We start from the raw sequence: 22962 nt of genomic DNA, 5'->3' as shown, positions 1-22962 counted from the left end.
TTCTCATTCTATAGTCATTATGTAGCAATGTAATGACCTTTAATTGAATTAATGCTCTAATTTCCCCTTTTTATTTCTGCTGCCAAAATTCCTTTGTCTACAGCCTGGGTTGCCGCTTTGGCCCTCCAGTTACCCGCCTGCTTCCTGGTCTGTCCCCTCTGATCCATGCACAACTTTGGGGTCAGGCACACCACTCTTTGGGGTCAAGCTAATTGTGCTACTTCTCTGTGGGATACTCATCACTGACACCTCATCTGCAGGGAAAACGCAAATGCTGTGTTTGTACACAAGCCCCTGCGTGAGATGTGGGATCTGGGGTCTGGGAGCTAGGATCACAGCTCCGCACTCCTGCTGTTTAGCTGGGTAGCGTAGGCATCACTGTACATATCTTCTCTGCCTCAGCTTCCCCATCTGTAATGGATGGTCAAAATAAGATCTGCCTTACAGACTTTTCTTGTAAGGACTAAATGAGGAAAAGTTGCTATGTGATACATTTACCACAGCAGCTGGGTATGGTTCATTCTTAATCGATATTGTCTGCACCCTGAATTCTTTCTCCCCGCCTAGCCTCATCCTCGGCCACTCCCCCGTATCTGCCCTATGAGTCAGCAGACTTCTTGTTGCTGAAGTGCTGTCCTACTTTACACTTCTTGGCCTTTATACATTTTGCTTCCTCCATTTCCCTCACTAGACCGATTGGTCTAAGGTTAGTAATTATATCTTGCTTGGCATTTACAGGGCTTTCTTGCACTTAGTTGAAGACTTGTAAGAAGTTCATTCCTCCACCTGGAATTGGCTTCCTCGTGGATTTGCTTTTGGTTTGGCCTCACAGGGGCCGTAATGGAAAACCCTAGGTGGGAGAAACCGCTTCTCCCTGCGGTCACGGTGTCCAAGTGTGGTGGAATAGGTTCCTTGGGCAAAGTGCAGTGATTTCTCACAGCCCTTGCCAGTTCACTCCGACCAACTTGTCCCTTTCCCCTAAAGCTGTCAGATGCTAAAAAAAGAAAATGTTCATTTATGGTATTAAGAGGAAAGATAAAAACCATCTCGTGGGTAGAAGTTTCTCTGGGCATTTTGTTTTCCTGACGGATGGTGTTTATGACTGCTGTGTGTAAAGAACTCCTCCTTGATTACAGCTTGCCTTCTCAAGACTCCATTGCTTCTGCATTGGGGAGAACCAGCGGGATCCATTACGCACAGGTCACTGCTGTGGCATTCACTGGGCTGTGTTACCAAGGTATTCAGGGCTGGTGGCACTCTCATTTTCATCCGTTTTGAAACAGTCAACCAAAGTGATTTAACCACAGTAAAATACAATAAAAGCACTTCTTTTACAAAAATGTGTAGCTGCTTCTTGGTAACTTTTTCTAAGGACTCAGCAATAATAATTCTTTGCTGATTTCCACAAACTAGTTTGGATAAAGGGTGACCAACTGCTTTTCAAAAACACTGGTTAAGGAAAGTGTGAAGTGCCAAGAGGAACTAAGGTCCATTGTAAATACCTTTTAGACTTTGGAGTTACAGCAGTCTCCCCCCTTGCCCACAGTTTTGCTTTTCTCGGTTTCAATTATTTGTGGTCAACCATGGTTTGAAAATATTAAATGGAAAATTCCAGAAACAAACAATTCATAAATTTTAAATTGTGTGCCATTCTGAGTAGCGTGGTGAAATCTTGCACCATCCCGGTCTGTCCCACAGGGGGCGTGAATCATCACTTTGTCCAGTATCTCCACACTGGGTACACTGCCCGCCCATTGGCCACTAGTAGCTGCCACCATTGACAGATCGACTGTTGTGGGATTGCAGCGCGTGTGTTCAGGTAACCCTTATTTTACTAAATAGTGGCCACACAATGACAACATAGTGAAGCTGGCAATTTGGATATGCCAAAGAGCAGCTGCAGTCACTTCATTTACGTGAAAAGGTATGCACGTATAGGAAAAAACGTAGTATATACAGGATTTGGTATTATCCACAGCTTCAGGCATCCACAGCGAGTCTTGGAGAACATCTCCCGCAGATAGGGGCACGTCCATACTCTCTTTGAACGTTGCATTGTCTCCGTGTTGTTGAGGGGCCCAGAACCGCTTCAGTACAGCAAATGACCGTCTTGTTCCAGACCTGCTGGTTACTCGCTTGTTTGTGAACTACTCAGTGCTCAAGTGCTATTGGCCCTACTTTATAATTCTTTAACTTCACTTCCCCTTTAGTCCTCAAGTAAACACACAGCTCGTCCAGTGACAAAAAAGCAGTAATATATTCTAATTGTCTAATATCAACAAAACATTTTAAAATGAACTTTATGCAAAATACAACTGGGTATTTTCCATTAGTTGATTGAAATGAAATGTTTGAAAAATTGCTTCAAATGTTTTTCATAATTGCAATTATGGTTACCATAGATTAATTTGTCATTGAAACTCATACAAATACACTTAACTCCTTTGTAAAATCATTGCAACTACAATGTCTTAGAAGCGTTTTAGGAATAAATTATACACTTTTTAAAACATCTTGTATTAGCTTTTTAATAAAAATGAGAATAAATGATGGCTTTGAAATGATTTGTAATGAATTACTGAAGGAAATACCATGAATATCATTATAACAAACTTTTAATTTTTGCAATTTGTAATGGGAAGCGCTGCATAAAATATTTTTAACAATGTGCTTTTGGCACTATTCATTATGTTTATTTGTTAGGAAGAAGAGGGGGGTGGTGTGTGTACATCCACTCTCCTCCTCTCCACTCCCCACACACTAGTTTGTCGTTGTTGTTGTTGTTGTTGTTGTTGTTGTTACAAAGTAAGCGATAACATTTTTTTGGATCTGGGAATTCATAAAATTAATTCGTGTGTTAAAGACTTTGGAAGCCACTATGAGAGAGGAGCAAGGGAGAATTTAGTGTAACGTGATAGATTAACGGCTTCCAAATTTGAGCCGTTACTGTTTCTAAGAGTCTGTCTTTGCCATGTTTCTCCTTTGGGTTGGATCTTCTTCCAGTGGGATCTTCACTTCTTAAAATGTTATGGGAGAAAAGTTGACACTTGGGATCTTGTCATGTGTATTGAAGAAACTTGCAAAGCTTATCATAACAAGTCAGATTTTATTGCTGCCTAAGTAATTTGTAAGTAGGAGACAGAATGCATTTCCAGCATGAGGGCTGATCACAGGAGAAGCTAAGAAAGGTGGCAGTGGGTTTTGGAGATTTACACCTTATTGAAACTGAGGCCCACCATTAAGTCTGCAGAGTTTACATTTCCTTTGTTGGCTGCCGGAGTTACTTGTGTATTTTCCAGTAACGTGGTTTTTATATTCCAGGAAATAAAGAAAGAAACAATTCTTAAGTACATTTGTGCCATTCCAAGAGGTTCAGGCTTGTGTATCAGCCTCCAACGCTGAGAAGCGCAGTACGCTACTGCAGTTGGAACCTGGATGGAATGAGCAGATCTGAATTCTGGCGCCAGCTCCCTTGTTAAATTGTTGTATGTCTTTGACACATTAAATCTTTTTTTAAAAATTGAGATACAATACATGTGCTATAAAATTCACCCTTTTAAAGTGTACAACCCAGTGACTTTTAATATATTCAAAAACCTGTGCAACCATCACCACTGCCTAGTTCCAAAACATTTTTATCATCTCCCCCCAAAATGCTGTACTTATCAGCAGTCACTTCCCACTCCTCCCTCTCCTGGCCCCTGGCCACCATACCTTCTGTCTCTATGGATTTGCCTATTTTGGACATTTTATATGTGGAATCCTGTAACATGTTACCCTTTTTGTCTGTATCCTTTTACTTAGCATAATGTTTTCAAGGCTCACCCATCAGTACTTCTCTCCTTTTTATGACTGAATAATGTTCCATCATGGGAGTGTACTATATTTTATTTATTCTTATATCCCTACCATACTGCCCAACACATAGCAGTTGCTAAATAAATAAATGAATAAATAAAAGAAATATGTAGAAACTGTAATAGGGGCTCCTAACTGACAGCAGTTAATTCTGGCTAGAGCTGGGAGGAAAGAGGTGGGAAATGTTTCTCACTCAAAGATTCTAAGTTAGAGACCAGTAAACACATATATGCATGCAATACAGATACCCCTCCCCATCTAAACTGTTGTTTTCCAAATATTTGCTATACCACTGATGGAAATTTTTACCAAAAATGTACTATTTAAATAGAAATTCTGCCATTATGAGTTTGTATAAGTGTAACAATGGAAATGGTTAAATTGTGGGTGAAATTGTGGGTGAGCCCATGCAGACATGTGTAGAGCATTCTTTTATCACAGCTCAGAAATTCTCTTTACAGGGTCATGTCAGTGTCTTCTGTAGAAATGGAAAAGCCTGGAAAGACAACTGGTGAGCACAGAAGGTCTAGGAAATCCCATGCACTAAAAGGAACATTGGAGGTGTATAGTATATTGAGAGGGGTGAACATAGAAAGGACGTAAGCTCGGTTTTTTGCATATGTCTGTAATGCATAGGCTTTTTTCTACTTGTGAGAAAAAGTTTAAAAATAGTATATCGAGATTATTGATTTTGCTGAAGCACAGGATGGTATGTTTGAAAAGCTGGAAACCTCCCTGGTGCAGTGGATAATCTTCCTCTTTGTAACCATGACGATGCTGCTGATGGCACCACACACCTTTGGAGATCTGAAGATGAAGAAGAAGGAATTTGATCATTTGATAAAGAAGTCCAGTTTCAACTCTAAATCTAGAATGGTACAAACGACTTAAAAACTGTGCAAGATAGTATCATTTGTGGATCACAGAGGAAGCAGCTTTTTGGTAACGAGGTTGCACAGTTTTTCCCAGTAAATTACAGAAAGCCATCAAAAAAGGTAGCTAACAAATTTCCATTATTACCATTTTTCTTGATAAAATTTAGCTTTTTAAAAATGAATGCCATCTTATCAGAGGAGAAGAAAACAGAGCCAGGACATTAAACATCCCAAGATTGGCTGGCACAACTTCTAAGTGAAAATCGTAAAGGTGATGTTGAACCCAAACCTCTGTATTTGTGTAACTCTGAGCACCCCAGGCTCTGGAAGTAAATCTTGAAGACTAAATTGCCTGCTATATGGTTTCATATCATAAAATTTTGGTTGACAAAGGAGACATTCAGTCATTTTTCAAGGAATTATAATTTCTGACAATTCATTTCTTAGGGATGTGAAGTCTTACAAGAATGTAAAGAGTTAGGGTTGAGATCTCAGTTCATTTATATTCAATAAAATAAAGAGTTGATGAAGAAGTTTTTGAGTAGATACTGCTGTGAAGAAGAACAGCTTGGATGCTAAGCTAATATAATGCTTTCTCCCCCCCTCTCAGCAGTCTGAACTGTTTTCCAACCCTAATTCACTTTGCCAGTGGAAAAGTCATCCCTCCATGGAGGAGACAGTGTACCTTCACAGGATTGGGCTTCACTGAACCTTCAGTGATACTCTCTGGTATTTAGAGGTCCTTTTCATTTAGCTCCAAAAGGTGGACGTTCCTCAGTTTTTATTTTTGGAAATTATATTTTATTGATACAGTTGTCCCAATTTTTCCCTCTCTGCCTCCCTCCACCCAACACCCCTCACTCCCTCAGGCAATGCCCACACCATTGTTCATATCCATAGGTGTATAAGTTCTTTGGCTACTCCACTTCCTATACTGTACTTTACATCCACATGGCTATTCTGTAACTTCCTCTTTGTACTTCTTAATCCCCTCACCTCCTCACCCATTCCCCCATGCCCCCATGCAACCTGGCAACCATCAAAACATTCTCTGTATCCATGATTCTGTCTCTGTTCTTCTTGTTTTGCTTAGTTTGTTTTTTTAGATTCAATTGTTGATAGATATATATATATTTTTTCCATTTGCCATTTGTTCATCATTTTGATCTTTTTCTTAAGTAAGTCTCTTTAACATTTTATATAATAATGGCTTGGCGATGATGAACTCCTTTAGTTTTCTCTTGTCTGAGAATCTCTTTATCTGCCCTTCGATTCTAAATGATTATATTTCCTGGGAAGAGCATTCTTGGCTGTAGATGCCTGCTTTTTATGACTTTGAATATTTGTCATTCCCTTCTAGCCTGCAATGTTTCTTTTGAGAAATCAGCTGACAGTCTTATGAGAGCTCCCCTGTAGGTAACTAACTGCTTTTCTCTTGCTGCTTTTTAAGTTTCTCTATTTATCTTTAACCTTGCTAAAACCTCAGTTTTCAGTTTTAATTGACCATATTTGTCCCTGCAAAATGAAAGGCAAGGGCTCTTCTCCAGGCTCATTGAAAGGACTTGTTTAATAGAAGTAAATTGATTTTCATCATGTTGGATATTTTCAAGTAATACTGAAAAGAATGAAACTTTGCCTAAGCAAAGAGTGACATGCACATTTTTCATGTAATCTGTACCTGTGAAAATTGCCTCACTCCAGAGTGCTATATTCCCTAATAAACAGGTATTGTCTCCAGGTAGGGGCTGACTAGTGCTTATCAACAGGGAAGTTTTATGCCTTAAGATTGGAAGTAAGCTGTTTTCTCTTATGTCTATTGTTTATTTCTTATGCAGATGCCTTCATTGCCAAATAGAAGAAAAATCAATAATTTCCATGACCCTAATAGTATTGCAATTCAACTAAAATAAAGTGAACAGATATTTATTATGTTCTAGATAATAAACTATGCTAGGTATTACAAGGATGAAGAAAAATAAGATATAATTATTGCTCCTGAGGAACTAGTAGGGCCAAGATAAGTGGATAAGTAAATAATGGAATTTCTTTTGTGTTTGTAGTTTTTTTTTAAGTATCTGCAAATAAATATACTTTAAAAAACATTATTATACCTTCTCTGTCCATTTGTTATAACACAAGGCTGCTCCCCTCCCCCTTTGGCCAGAAAACTCAAATTCCATGTTTCCTAAGTAACTATCTCTTAAGTAGTTAAATAATATCATAATATATTATTAATATAAAATGTTCACCTTTCCCGACAGGTAAACCATAACACTAATAAAATATGGTAAATACCACAGTAGAAATATGTATATTGTGACGATTAGACTTATGAAGGGGACATAATTCTAACAAGTTTTAAGTTATAGGGGTATTGATATTTGAGCTGGATTTTGTGGGACAAATACATTTTCTAGACAAGAAGAGGAGAGATGTGGCTGGAAGTGGGAACATAAGAATCAGTCTATTCATTCTGAATCATACAGGAATGAAAGTGTTTAGTTTATTCAAGGAGAAGCCAGGCACATGTATTTTCAGGCCTTAGAGAGCAGGAAGGTGGGGGCGGGTAGCCAGAGATGAGGATCAAGGAGGTTTCCAGGCTGAACTTGAAGTCTGCAGGGAAGAAAGGCAACAACTCTCTGTTACATTCCTAAACTGCATTGGGATCACGGGCAGGTTTTCCTCACTTCTCTCAAGTTCATTCTGAATGTTAAAGTGCTCATGTGCTGAGACTACAAAAAGATTCATTAAGTGGGCCTAAGATGTGTTTAAGCTTGAAACATTTATTTAGGGGAAAAACTAGTCAGCTGCTTTGTTTCTTCCTTTTTTTAATTAGACTGAGTGTCTGTGATCCTTTCTCTGGGGGAGGGTGATCTGTGATCCACGTGGGATTGAACCTGTAGACTCCAGAGGTTCATTGAAATTCACTGTAAATTCTAAAAACACCAGCCTGTTTAGATACATCGAACTTTTTAAAAGGCTTATTTACTTAGTGCAGCCCTTGAGCACAGTAATGTACACCAAAAAAGCTTGAGTTTTTTTATGCTCTTTTTTATTACAGTTTACATTCAATGTTATTTTGTATTAGTTTTAGGTGTATAGTGGTTAGACAATCATACACTTTATTAAGTGTTCCCTCTAATACTTCCAGTACTCACCTGGCACCATCCATAGTTCTTAACAATATTATTGACTATATCCTTCCCTACGCTGTACTTTACATCCCCATGACTATTTTGTAACTACCAATCTGTACTTCTTAATCCCTTCACCTTTTCCACCCAGCCCCACAAACCCCCTCTCTTCTGGCAAACATCAGTCTGTTCTCTGTATCTATGAGTCTGTTTCCATTTTGTTTCTTTATATTGTCTTCTTGTGATTGACTTATTTCACTTAATACCCTCTAGGTCCATTCATGCTTTTGCAAATGGTAAGATTGTATTCATTTTTATGGCCAAGTAAGATTCCATTGTATATGTGTACCACAGCTATTTTTTATCTGTGCATCTATTGATGGGCACTTGGGTTGCTTCCATACCTTGGCTACTGAAAATAATGTTGCAATGAACATAGGAGTGCATATATTCTTTTTTTTAATTAGTGTTTTCGGTTTCTTTGGGTACATACCCAGAAGTACAATCACTGGATCATAAGGCAGTTCTGTTTTTAATTTTTTGATGACCTTCCACACTGCTTTCCACAGTGGCTACACCGGTCAGCATTCCCACCAACAGTGCAAAAGTGGTCCCCTTTCTCCACATCCTCGCTAGCACTTGTTGTTTGGTGATCTGTTGATAGCCATTTTGACAGGTGTGAGGTGATAGCCATTCTGACAGGTGTGAGGTGTGAGGTGTCAGGTAACCACCATGATACCTCATCATGGTTTTAATTTGCATTTTTTCTGATAATTAGTGATTTTGAGCATCTTTCCATGTGCCTATTGGCTATCTATATATCCTCTTTGGAGATGTTTCTATTCAGGTTCTCTTCTCAGTTTTTATTTGGATTGTTTGTTTGTTGTTTGTTTTTGGCATTGAGTTATATGAGTTCTTTATGCATTTTAGATGTTACCCCGCTCATCATATGTATCATTGGCAAATATATCCTTCCATTCAATGGGTTTGGTTGTCTTTCATTTTGCTGATGGTTTCCTTTGCTGTGCGAAATGTTTTTAGTTTGATGTAGTCTCATTTGTTTATTTTTTTCTTTTATTGCCCTCATCCGAGGAAATATGTCAGAAAAAATATTGAGGAAAGCTTTAGTTTGGAACTCAGAATTCAACTTACTATTTTGACTAGTTCCAACGTACAGAGTGATGTGCCAGGCCATCAGTGTAGGGTGGAAACAAGTTCATATAAAAATAGTCATCCAACATGGGTATAGACAAGCCCCAAAACATTGGATAGACTAGATAGTATAGGATTCCCCAGTGTAATGGAACATGTAGGTGGAATGACTGTTTAAGGTTGTTCTTAAACAAGGAATTTGCATATTTAAGTGCCTTGCCTTAGTAAAATTAATTTGTAGAACAGATTGGGGGTCAGAGACAAGTTTGAAGTCCAGCGCAGCAATGTCCTGCCAGGGATTGGCAAACTGTGTGCCAGAGAAGAGGGACGTGGGGCCGCTCACTTTCCAGTCAGTGACACACTGCCAAGAAAACACTAAACATCTCAAGCTATCCAACAAACTGTTTTTAACCTCTTTTTAAAATTAGGTTGTTTGTCCATTATTAAGATTTTGAAATATATTTTAATTAATGAAATTTATTTCAGAAGCTCTAAAAATCTGAAAAAAAAAAGCTGGCCAATACAAAAGACAGTAAGGGCTTGAACATGGGGGACTGGTGGTGGTAATAAAAAGGAGATAATGACTTTAAAAAGTAATAATGAAAAAGTACAGTAAAAAACAAAAACAAAAACAAGATTCAGCAAGTGTTTAATGAATAATTAGGGAAAATGATTCTGGAAGTCCGAAGATGAGACCCATAGATAGAAATTTGTGAATCATCTACTGGGAAAGTCACCTTGGACAGAACTTCAAAGAATATCAACATAAATGAAATGGGAGAATGATGATGGGTCACTGAAGAACAGAGAGGATTAGGAGAAGCTGGATATTCCACCATCCTGGAAGTCTAAGAAGGAGAGTTCAGGACAAGTGGACAGAGAGCGTGGCGTCTGACTGAGGGCTGTGGGAGTCAGTAGCTAAATATTGACCAGTCGACTGGTGATGAGAATATTTCAGTAGAGCTCAGAAAGCAAGAGTGGGTGGGGAAACGGGGGAGGCAATGGATGTAGAGTAACGTCTTTGCGGAGTGTGTCAGTGAAGGGAAGAAGGAAGAGAAAGGAGTAGGGTGAAGTCATGGTGGAGGCAAGGAAAGGCTGTGTGGAACCAGGGACACACAGGGGAAGGACCAGGAGGGAGCAGAGATGATGGGTGTGGGTGGCAGCAGCCTGTGACTGCCTCATGGGTCAAGAGGAAGTGAGATCAAGCACAGAAGCACAGATGGAAGAGGTGTCTTTGTAGTTCCTATAAGTTCTTAAAATGAAATCTTCTCTGGAAATTATAACAATATCTGGTGTGATTATTCTGAAGAAAGGAATCCCAAACTCATTTAAGGTGAAGGTGATCTTTGTTTAGTGCGATAATTTATTTAACAATTACTGTAACATCTGTAGTCCTTTACTTCTCTGGCTACGGTAAATACTTCCTGTAATTTGAACTTGGCGGGGGGGATATTTCTGGAGTAGGTACTTATGATAATCACACATATAGCCACATCTCCGTGATAAATGCTTTTAAACCAATTACTGACATGCTCAATTAAATACTAATACCTCCCCTGAAATGGCTTTAATACAAGTAAAATGACAGCTGCGGGGCAGTGCAAGGACACAGAAAGCTTTGCATTAGCTCGTTACCAAGGTCACTGTCTGTGTTGATCTGAAGTTTGAATGGGTGGGTTTTCTCAACCCTCTGCAAAGGCTGTATTTTCAGGCTAGGTATCAACAGGGTCTAAAAACAATGAGGAAGGTGCTTGTTCTGTGTGGTCTATATCCATGCTGACCTCAGTTGTTCCAGGGAGACACATGTCTGTCTCCTGTCAGAAATTTTGTGAGATGATTGCCGAAGTAGCTAGAGTATCAGGATTGTTTGACTCCACTTTGCATATCCGAACAAAAAGACGTTACTTTACGTACTTTACTACAAAACTATATTCTCGATAAAACCGAGAAGCAGAACAGATTTGAAAATGGAATGACTTCTACCCAAAGTTCCTGTAATTGATATTCCATGATTAATATATGTTTCAAATATAAAAATAGTTTAAAATAATGATATGTTGGATCTGAAGCCTATAAATATGACCAAAAATTAAATAAATCATACTTTTATATTTTCAAAGGAAAAGAGATACTACTTTTAGTTCCACATTCTGTAGAATTTTACACTTCCTGATTTAGACATTTATTCTTTTCTTTTTCTCCAGCAAATGTGTTAAATACCTTCTCTGTCACAGGCACTGTGGCAGGCCCTGGATTCCCTAGGTTATATTGAGACTAGCTGCCTGCCCTCAAGGAACTTAAAATCTGGAGAGAAATACAGACCAACATCAAAGAATTAAACCACTGTTTCTAAACACTGTCATGGGTTAAGGTGTGATGAGAGAGCATAGGTGGGCTTCCGCTAATGCGGACTGGGAAAGTCAGGAAGGAACGCTATCGCTGTTGAGGTGTAATGTGTCAAGGTAGCCATGCAGAGCAGGAAAGGAAAGAGATGCATGTAAAATGCAATGCAACTAGCATGCAAATGGACTATAAGCTAAAGAGACACAGACTGGAAAAATGCAAATCAGTTTAGCTGAAATAGAGGGTGTAGGGGCTTGGGGAAGGGTGGTGCAGGCCTCAATGAGAGAGAAAGGTAGACAGGAAAGCAGGTATCGGATCACCTCTAATCTCCTAAACTATCTTAAGGAATTAGGGCTCTACTATGAGGGCAAAATAGAGCAAGTAAAGGGCATTGAAACAGAGATTTATTATCATCAGTGTCTCCTGCTCCTCACTGATATTTTTACTGCCAATATCTATTTTTGAACTCTTACTATGTGCCAGGAAATGAACTCCTTTCATGCATTGTTTTCTATAAAATTCTTGCCATGATCTTATAAATACTATTAACATTCCTATTTAAAAAATAAAGAAACAACTCACCCTGACTGGTGTGGCTCCGTGGACTGAGTGCCAGCCTGTGAACCAAAGGGTCGCCAGTTCTATTTCCAGTCAGGGCACATGCCTGGGTTGTGGGCCAGGTCCTCAGTTGGGGGCATGTGTGAGGCAACCAACTGATGTATCTCTCACACATTGATGTTTCTCTTCCTCTCTTTTTTCCCTCCCTTCCTCTATCTCTAAAAGTAAAGAAACAAAATAATAAAATAATAAAAATAAAGCAACAACCCGGGGAATGCACTTAGCTTTTCTGAAATCAGAAGTTACCAAGAAGCATAGCTGGAAATCACATGTTTGTCTGATGTCATCATCCTGCCTCTACAGCTCTTATGTGGGGAATGACGGCTTTCCATGAAGACTGCTGTGTAGTGTGCTGCAGAAGAAAGCTAAACTAGAAAGGAGAGCTAGTTTGAGGCCCTTGTTATTATTCAGACAACAGAGGACAATGGACAGAACCAGTGAGACTAGAGAAAAGAAGATAAATTCTAAAGGTACCTCAAAAGCAGAATCAACGAGGCTTAGTGATTAACTGGATACCAGTGGACAAGTATTTCCGGCTTGGAAAATGAGTACACTTTGGGAGGTGTATTTGTAAAATTTACCTGGTTTACTAGAACCCTAAGAGGCAGTAATGTCAGAATGACTAGGCTTATACATTGCTGGTAGGAATGTAAATTGGTACAACTTCCTTGAAAGGCAATTTACCATTATCTTTCAGAATTAAAAACATGCATAGATTTGACCCAGAAATTTTACTTCCAGATATTTATCCATAAATATGTACCTACATTATATCATATATACAAGGATATACATTGTATGTAATTGCAAATACCAGATGCAAACCAAATCCCCTTTGGTATGGGGTGGACTAATAATTTGGGGTAAATCCATTCAACGAAATGCTTTACAATCCATGAAAGGTGACGTGGCATCTCTGTGTGTGCACTGACAGGGAAACATTGTGTATAGACGTCTGATTACGTATGCATGTGAAAGCCAAGTGGCAGGAGGAAGTGTGTATAATACACTACCATGTTTGTGAAAAAGGGTAGATAGGTGATAGATAGATAGATGATAGATATTGTATAGAAGCCATACAATATCTTTTTAAGGATAATAATACTGGTAGTAATAGTAGCTGCCTCAGTGAAGGAGAACTGACCAGATGGCTGCGGAGAGGACAGAAAAGGCAGAGGTAGTTATCCTTCATTGCACAGCCTTTTGATTTTGCTTTGCATGCATACATGTCTTATTTTAAAAATCAATAACGATAATATAAATTATAAAATTCAAGACAGAACCCAGTCTTTTAAAATTTTATATCCAGAGAAATATGTGTGAGATAAAGAGAATAGGCAAATCCTTCCTTATTTAAGGATTTATCTATATATATATGGTCAGAGGTTTCACAAGAGAAATAATATATTTCCTCACAACTGGTTGGTTCTGGAGGTCCTAAAATCCATAACACAAGTATGAGACTATAATAGGAAAAAAGGTAATGTTTGAACTGTTATTTTTAGCCATTGAAGTTCTATTGCTGTTAAGGTATTGCACTTCATCCATTAGCTTATTAATACCCGGTCAGTACTTGGGACTTACCTAGTTGCTCTGGAGTTTGAGCATAAAAGACATTTTCTGACCCTTGCAAACTAAGTTTATTGAAGTAAAAATAACATACATGAAAAATTACACACACATTTTAATGCTCAGTATATTTTAATTGCTAAAGTGGGTATAGGATAGTGGAGAAAGAGGGGTGATCAGAGAAACCCTGGAACTATGAGGCCAGAGTTCACAGAATCTGTGGGCCTTGGGGTGTTCTTTGAAGAATTTGGAAATGGGCAGTTGGAGGGGAAAGGAAACATCAGGTCACACGGGAGAATCAGAACATTGGAGTATAGTCAAGGCTCAGGAATGAGCCTTGTGAGCAAGCAACTCTACCAGGGTGGGGGTCTAGGAGGGGAATATTGATTGATATTGGTTTATAGGGGAACCATAGGTATGAAAGAGGCCTTTGGTTTGATGTGATGATAAATAGGAAGCCGCTCTGAAAAATTCAAAATATTCTAATTTTTCTTGATAATTCATTTTGCTAACATTTATTTTGAATCTTTAGTGTCAAAATGTTCTTTTCTTACCTAATGATTTTATTATTCACTTATTATTGAGCCATAAAAAGAAGGAAATCTTGCCATTTGTGACAGCATAGATCACAGGTGGCAAACACAGGGCCTGCAGGCCGAATGTGGGCCAGCACCTTCTTTCTACCTGGCGGCAGCTCTGAGCTCCTTGCCCCTAGTTAAGGAGTAGTTACATTTATACAGTCCTAAAATCACATTCAGCCCTTTGAAGGCAACTGCGAGGCTGATGTGGCCCCCGGTGAAAATGAATGTGACACCCCAATGCCATATATGGATCTATAGGGTATTGTGCTCAGTGAAAAAAGTCAGTCGGGCAAAGAAAAATACCCTATAATCTCATGTATACATAGAAGCTAAAGAACAAAAATAAATGAACATACCAATTTGAAACAGACTCATAGGCACAGAGAGCAAACTAGTGGTTGCCCAAGGGGAGGGGTGTATGGGGGCTCCGTGAAGGAGGTGAAGGGTCTAAGAAGCACAAATTCTTGGTTACAAAATAGCCACAGAGAAGTAAGTGAAACATGGGGAATGTAGTCAATAATATTGTGATAACTATGCACGGTACCACTTGGGGTACTGGAAATAATCCCGGGGAACACTATGTAAAGTATATGATTGTCCAACCAATTCTTACTCGCTCAGTTGTAGTGAAGGAGTTTTTGTTAAACCTTTGGGCATGGTAACAGTTTGTGCCAAGAGCTCCTTTTTTAGTATCTGCTGTGAGTAATCAGGATGGGGTGCCTCTAAAAACATATGCTTTCCTTGAATGAACAAGGAACTATCTACTTGAGGGAATAAACATTTTAATAACTTTTCAATTGATTTTAAAGGTATAGCCGTAAGCTCATCATAGGGTTGGTTTCATTTTATCTTTGGTTTTCTGACTTATCTTGTACTTCAAGGAAAAAATCATATTCTCTTTGGTGTGTCTTATGACATTACACACTGTTGACTAGATGAGTACATCTGTGAAAAGTCACATGGACCAGGCACTATAGATATTCTTTTCTCCCTCTTCTTTATAGATCTCCTCGAACTGTGACCGACTAAGTGGTTTGTACATCCTTCCAGCAGCAAAGCTAAAATCCCCAGTTGTCTTGTCTACTTGACCTACTCTTCCATTCTGGACTCAAGAGAAGACTGCTCCACGAGACTGCTTCCTCCATTGCTGCAATGTCTGTATCTAATTTATCATGGTAAGTGACTCACTTTCTAACCTTACATGCAAGCACTTGTATATCATGAAACAATAGTTTATAAGTTGTACTGTGCAAACTTGAAAAATCTGGTTAGCAGAGATTGTCGTTCCTTGTTCAGCTGAGGAAAGCAACTTAGAATTAAAAGGTTGACACTTCAGCACTCTGGTATCTGGGGACTCTGGAACAGTTCTAGCCTCCTACTGATATCCAGTGACATCAAAAGCCTTTCTTTTCAGCACACCCTGTGGGTAAGAGGAGTGGGAATAAAATAGCCTTGCAATGTTCCTGTCTACACAGGGCTAACAAGCTGGAGCGTGGCTCTGGGGGTGAGATAGGCGCTGTCTAAACAGCACTTTTCTTCAGAATTCCCATTTCCGGGCTGGATAGGACTCAAGCATTGAAGAGGAAATTTCCTTATAGATTTATATCTCTGAATATCTGGCATTCTGAGTAATCATTTACTTATAGTTTACATCTTAAAGCTGTTTGTGATTTAAAAGAATAAGTATAAAGATAATTTTCTAGCAAATAATAACTTTTTATGGCAATAAAGGGTAATAATAGCAGGGATGAATTTGAAACATTTTGTTGACCTTTGTTTTTTTTTTTAATATATAAAGATCTGAATGTGTGAAATAGAAATTCACCAACATGTGAATAATAATAAGAAGAAGGACAGGGAGCGGGAGAGAGAGACTAAAACACGGGTATGATGGTCACGTCTCACCATAGGGTGTGGTGGGCTTGGTCCACAGGCTGTCACGGGAGCCTGTCCTTGGTGCATACCTCAAGTAATAGCTGCCTTGATGTGATACCATGGTCGGGTTAGGGGTCACCCACAACACAGTGAACTCCACGAAGAGAGAGATTGTATGTTGTGATTCCAGCCCATCTGCCCAGCACAGCACCTACAATTTAGTGGATGTTCTTCAAATTTGTGCATTGTAAATCAGTAACAAAAAATGCAAGGCAGGTAATTCAATGGTAAATTAGTGCTTTTATTCTAAACTAAAATTTAAAATGGGGGGGGATATCTTATAGAAAAATCACATATATGAAATTTGTTACAGTTCTTGTCATAGGCTCAAATTTGAAAGAAAAATTCTTAGATATTTTCATTCAACAGTACCCTCAATTCTGGCTGAACAAATGTTCCACATTAGATTTCTATACAGGGAGCTTTTCGTTTGTTTTACCAATGCCACACTGTCTTGCAACTGTAACCGAACGCAGGTCCGGCTTCCTGCCGTGACAAAAACCAATACTCGGGAGGCAGGGGGTGATGTAAAGGAAAGTGGTTTATTTTCAGATGCCAGCCATCTGGAAGATGGGGGACTCATATCACAAAACCCATCTCCACCTCTCAGTAGAGGCAGAGGTTTTTTATAAGGAGGGAGAGGGGAACTGAACAAAGAGACGAGGGAATGGGGTTAAAAAGTTCTCTCCATGCAGACAAATACAGCCCATTCCGATGAGGCAAGTGATGGGCCGGTGTGCAGCATCCTGGGTTAGTCATCCTGGCTTCACGGCATCCTGGCTCTAGAGTTGACTGTCAGCAAATCTCCTGGAGCTGGGGTGCCTGAAGGTCAGAGTCTGTACCTTTGGAAGTTATTCCTAGAATTCTTATACAGACATGCTGTCCATCTCCAAGCTACATGTTAGTCAGAGTCAGCACTTATAGAAACAATGTCAAAAGGATGGTGGGGTGGGTTACAATTTCCCACCGTTACAATTTCCCACTGTTACTCAGCTGTGGGAGGGCTGGCATCTTTATTCTCCCTCTTAGCATTTGGGTTCCCCACGTGCTGGCAAAGACCTAGGAAGGAGATCTAAGATATATGCAAAACAAATGACTGATTTATTTCACCTACACACAGGTGAGAAGTCGTTAACCTTCTTTGTTTTTCACATTAACCTTTGGAATTCTTCTCTATTTCCTGACATCTTACATCTATATTTAGGAAAACATCATACTATATACATGTGAATAGAAGTGAATAGTAACTCATCAATTCTTTGTGGGAACTCCTCACAAAGCAACATTAATTTAGTGAAAGAAATTATTACAGTCCAGAGTCTGGCTCTCTGTTTTGAAATCCAGAAACTCAGCTATGAAAATACTGACATTGGAAAAGAAGCTGGGTCGGCAGATTATGAATTTAAAATAAGATATGTAACTTAAAAGTGCACAGGACACTAGATTTGGCCTGGCCAGCGTCATCTGTTAACTGTTGGGAATCCAAGAAGTTTGGCTGATGTTGCACCATCATTGCAGGGAGAGTTATCTGCTTTCAATGTCCAGAGGAGTCGGGAAAGAATACACCTGGCGGGTTACATCTGTCAGTAAGGATGCACGTGCCTAACACCACCGCCTGCTTCTCAGGGCAGCTTCTAGCCTGGAGTTAGAGGAACTCTGTCCATGTTTGTCTCTTTCATTCATTGTCTTGAGTTTCACTTCTGCCAGTGTCTCCTTGGCTTGGCCTCCTCATTCATATTAGCACTGAGTTCATAGTCAAAACCTGCTTCAGTCTGTGGCCAGTTTGGTCTGCTTACCATGACGTGGTGCATACCTGACCATATGCATGGGTTGATTTTAAAGTTTAACTCAGATCTTAGGAAAGGACTGGTGCCTAATTGTGATTCCCATATCAACCTAGGAATTTAGAAAGCATAGACTAAGATACGTTTATATCAACAGTTATCTGATAATATGCCCAGCTTTTAAATATCCAGCAGAAGAAAGTTACCTTTGTACATAGTAAAATAAAAAGGTTCTTGCCCTAATAGTTATGTGTATGACCTGCAGAAGAAATATAAGGTAATTTGGCCCTTTGATGGAAGTCTCAAACAGAAAAACGATCTCGGAGACTTCCAAGTTTCTAGGAGCTGCGGTGTCAGTCAGGTGGGGAGGGTGCTGGCAATGGCTTGTAAGAGTTGGTGATGAACCACAGGTGTTTCACGAATCTCCTGTGTAGTAAATATTCACCAGGGGAGACGGTGACTGAGCTGATGCTGGTTGAGAGAGAGACAAAGGGATGTAGAGAATCTGTTGCAGACACCCGTGAACAGGCGACAGGGCCCGGGCTGTGGTGTGAGGGAGAGAACGTTTGCTGGCAGCAGAGATAATTCACCGGAGACATGAAGAGCCACAGAGCCTTGGGAAAGGGCCCTGTACCCACAGCGCAGGGAGGGAAACGGTGTGAGGCCGGGGCACTTGGAAAGACTTTAACCGCTTCCTTCCCCAACAATCAGCCTCAGTCTCTCCTTGTAAAAATATTTTTAAGATGTAAAAATGTATCTTACATATATATATATCTCTTATAAAATATGTGCATACATTATATATAACATACCTAACATCAAAAACATATATTTACAACATGCAAGCTGAGTTAATATTATCAAGTGAACACATACTTGGCATTTACCATGTACCAGGCACCTTTTTAGACACAAGCTGATATTTACCCACATACTCCTCAGAACGACCTTATTAGGAACGAGGTGTGGTTATTCGCATCTCCACAAACGGAAAAGCGAAGCACTGCAAGTTAGGGGAGTTGCCCAATGTGACACAGCCGCTGAACAGCCGAGTTAGGAAACGACTCAGGCAGCCAGGTGGTGCTCCTAACCACTAAACTCCCCGTGCAAAAACAGGGAGAGTGCGCATCACAACCATATCCTTGCTGTGAGGGTGGCTTCAAGGCAAGTGCCCCAGTTCCTGTCTCTAACTAGAAGGTTTCCCTTATGGCCTCCCATGTGGAAGTCCTGGGGCTTCTCCTGGAAGGAAGTGAGCGTCTGCACCTGGGAGCACTATCCGGCATTGGAACAGTATTGAGGGTGGGGTGTAGGGGCAAGGGAGGGGCCCCCTAACTTTCTAGGGCAGTTAAGGAGGTTGTTGCTATCAGAAACTTAGTTGAACTTCTAAAATTATGTAGACTGAGCTACATACACTACAAAATATAAATCTTCATTCCACTGTTACGTTACCGGCTAGAAAGTGTCAGGCTTTCAGCATGAGAGAAAAGAAGCACAACAAAGTATCGGCACTTTGCTACAATACCATTGGAATGGTCTTCAATCGCCCATCCCACAGAAACCCTCAGACAAATCACGTGCTTTCTGTTCTCCCGCACCCTTCTGCATCCTCAGCTCCTGTTCCCTTAGGGTTACTCTGCACGTGTTAACCGGGATTTAGAGTGGCTCAACCGATTTTGCCAAATGACATCTTTTTGATCCCAAGTTGGTTTCCATTGTGATGCCTGCCAACACTTCAGCTTTTGTCCCACAGTCTCTTGAAGACTGTATGGCACCTGGCAGAGGTGGAGGTAATTCAGTTAGAGCCAGGTGTGGGAGAGAGAAGACCCTGCATGAGAGTAAGAAGCCCAAGAGCAAGGAATAATCTACTGAGCATCTCTAGTGTGCCCTGCACTGTGCTGAGCACCAGGGTGCAGCAGTCATAAGAAGTAACAGCTACTCATGTAGGAGCTTGTATTTTAGTCAGTGAAACCAAGTAACGAATAACTGACTTAAAGGGACAAGGAATCTAAAAAGGTAGGTTTGGGGTGTTTTAGGGGACAAAATAGATATTTGTTTTTCCGGCTTTGGAATAAATGGCTTATTTTTCTGAAATGCAAATACATATCTTACATTTAGTTATAAAAATAAATATGCTAATTATAAAGAGTCAAACACTACAGAAAATTCTAAAGAAGAAATAAAATGTAACCTGAATCATACCATTCATAGAAGACCCTGTTATAAATGCTAATGTCTATTTCTTTCTACATATGCTCACATATTGTTGCAAAAATGGACTCAAATCATAGATGATACTTTGACATCTCCTGTGCCCACTGAACAGTTTCTATGGCCATCTCTGTATTTGATGGCTGTTGACTGACACCATCACGTGTAAAGGCTGGGTGACATTGTATAGCAGTAGCGTTATTTAGTTCAGCCGTCCGGGTCACAAAGTGCTGTGCCTGTGCCATGCAGGGCCCCTGGCGAGGAGACCCTGCTTGTTGCGGCTCCCTGGCTTGCAGGCATCAGGGCTGTGCAGAAAACTTGTATTTCTGAGTAGGTGTCTCGTCACTGCATCTCCTGTTTTATTTTAGAAAGGACCCATCATGTATGCTGACTCACCAGATTTAGCCCTCATAAATATTGAAAACATGCTGATAATTGTCAGAGAAGTGTGTACTTAGAGTTGACTGATAAAATTTTGTCATATCCACAAACTATTCCACCAAGCATCCCCACAGGTTGGAATATAACAAAGTATGAATTGTGTTGTAAATGATGGATGTATTGACTAAATTTAGAAGTGGTGAATGGCCTTTACTGAGCATGCTTATAGTATAAAATGCTGTTATGAATGTTGGCAAGCTTAATAATACTCTACCACGAGATGAAAACTAATTTGAATTATATTCTTCATCCAAAAGTAAAAGTGTGTTAGAATCTTAGAGTTGAGAAAGATGGAAATTTAGAAGAGTATAGACACTTTGCTTTGTTAGATTATTCACATTATTTATAATAGTTTTATCTAAGTTCTTCTTTAGTGAATAAATGAAGAAATGAATCATTCCTTATCATTCTTTGGCATCTGATTTTAGTTGAAAAAATAAAAAAACTGGAGGAAGAGAAGCAGCCTATTTATTCCAAGGAGAAAGTAAAATAAGGATTTCTCTTCAAAAGTTGCCTTAGCCACTATTCTGCAAATCACTTGCCCTATTTACACTGTCAAAAGGCAGACCCTCAGGGACAGTATTTTCAATGGCAGGGGAAGTAGAGTCTTGAATTGTCTCTATTTTTGGAGGGATCAGACCCATAGTGGGGAAAGATGTGAATAAAGTAGAGATTGCAAGGGGAAGTTTTACCCTGAGTTTTATGGTGAAAGGTGCACGTCAGAATTGTCAACAGCCTTTTATTAGAGAAGAGAAAAAAAGGAAAAGTTTAGATGTAAATATAAAGCAAATGTTTCTAACTGAAAAAAAAAATAAGACTTTCCAAATGGTAGGAAAGCTTAGTTGGCAAGATTCTGTATTTCTCAGCATGATAAGTGCATGTTGAATGAATGATTAATATATTTTTAGGTACTGGGAAGGGTGGGTTTGAGAGCCTAAAACTTAGGAAGCCTCATGTAAGTGCAGCTTTCAGCTGGAAAATCATGGATCCAGAGAATAGATGATGAGTAAGTTGATTTAGAGAACAAACAAGGGGCAAATAAACTGGGAGAGGCAGACAGGAGAGAATAATGCAGCCAAAATGAAAGCTCAAGAGAAATGAAACTCTGTCCCCAAGATTACATAACACTTTAAGTTACAGTGTGGTGATTTGGATGCAAGTCAAGTTACTGAATTCTGAAAAGTTCCAATGTATGTTTCTATTCATCATATGCCTTTTCCAATAGAAATCATGTCATTATTAACATGACTAATGCTATTTCGAGTTGGGCTGAACACTTCAAGTAAACACATTATGGTTTTAGAATCCCCGACCATTTTTGGCTTTGACCTATATGCCTTAAAAAATAGTTTTTTAAAAAATAAAACCTTTATAAGAAACATCTTGGATATTTATTTTTCTCCATATATCTACCTCAAATTGTTTCTCCTTTAGTAATGAAATAGTTACTAAAACAGGATATTTTACTTTTGTCCTTAAGTACTAGTGCCAACTAGACATGAATCCAATTTTGAAGAAAATTGTTTGGTAAGTTTTGATCTGCTTAGAGGAGTTTGCTTTCTTGTGAAGTTAATGAATCTGAGGTCACAAGTTCTGTTCCCAGAAGGAACAATTCGTTTCACTCTTTCAAAGCAGAAGCCTACACCCATAACCTTGACCAGCCCTTCGTCCCAACCTCACCATTGGTCAAAAGCCATTAGAAACAGTTGATTGATGATCACCAATTCACAGCCAGTATTAGGAAAAATATAAGCAAGTGACTTTAGGGATTCGCATGTATCAGCTTCCTTTTGAATATCATCCAGGACTATAAATGTTTTGAAATATGTCTTTTCATCATTCTCAGAGAAATCATAATTTACCCTCTTGTGAAAGAGCTACAGTGAATTATCACAGCAATATTTCCGTAGACTGTAGAAGCTTTAACATAAAACTGGGCTGTCCATTCCAAAATTAAGGCTACAGTTACTATGCATCAGCCCTTTTGGGACTTGAACAGTGAAGATAAGTACCAGTGAATGGTCTATGGAATCATTTTAGTTATTCAAATAGTTACATAGGCTAAGGTTTGTTATTTTCAGCGTGATCAAAATTAAATTGACTATGAAATCATAAACATCTTTTGCCACTGGTGTCTAAAATTCCCAATGGTTGTACTGTCTTGGTATATATTCCTAGTCATCTTTTTGTGTTTATTTATTGGACTTTGTTGATTTTTTAACTTGTTTTTAAGAAAGTTCACCTTGATTTTAAAGCTATTTTGTTTGAGAAAACAAAAAGCTGTTTTTAACTCATTTGGATGCTCACTGAAAGAGTTAGATACATTCATTTATACTTGGTTTTATGTCCCTTTTTAAAGGATTGGTTTGTTATTATGGGTTTTATAGGAATTTAACAATAATTCCTGCACAGAGAGATGAATTAGTATAGTTTAATTGTATGTAGACTGGCGCTACATTTTAAC

General features: G+C 39.2%; 1 protein-coding gene across 4 annotated transcripts in view; it reads left to right on the top strand.

Moving 5' to 3' along the window:
- OXR1 (oxidation resistance 1) overlaps nt 1-22962 on the top strand; it is a 359160-nt gene that overhangs the window by 54586 nt on the left and 281612 nt on the right. For all 4 annotated transcript variants that reach the window (XM_053929506.2, XM_053929507.2, XM_053929508.1 and 1 more), the window contains one exon: nt 15135-15305. In XM_053929506.2, coding sequence (XP_053785481.1) covers nt 15283-15305 — 23 coding nt within the window. In that variant the 5' untranslated portion in view covers nt 15135-15282. The remainder of the gene's footprint in view (nt 1-15134; nt 15306-22962) is intronic.

The sequence above is a fragment of the Desmodus rotundus genome, chromosome 8 (genome assembly GCF_022682495.2).
Source record: "Desmodus rotundus isolate HL8 chromosome 8, HLdesRot8A.1, whole genome shotgun sequence".
Classification (NCBI taxonomy): Eukaryota; Metazoa; Chordata; class Mammalia; order Chiroptera; family Phyllostomidae; genus Desmodus; species Desmodus rotundus.
Note: the sequence above shows the minus strand (reverse complement) of the source record. Positions and strands in the feature narration are given on the sequence as shown.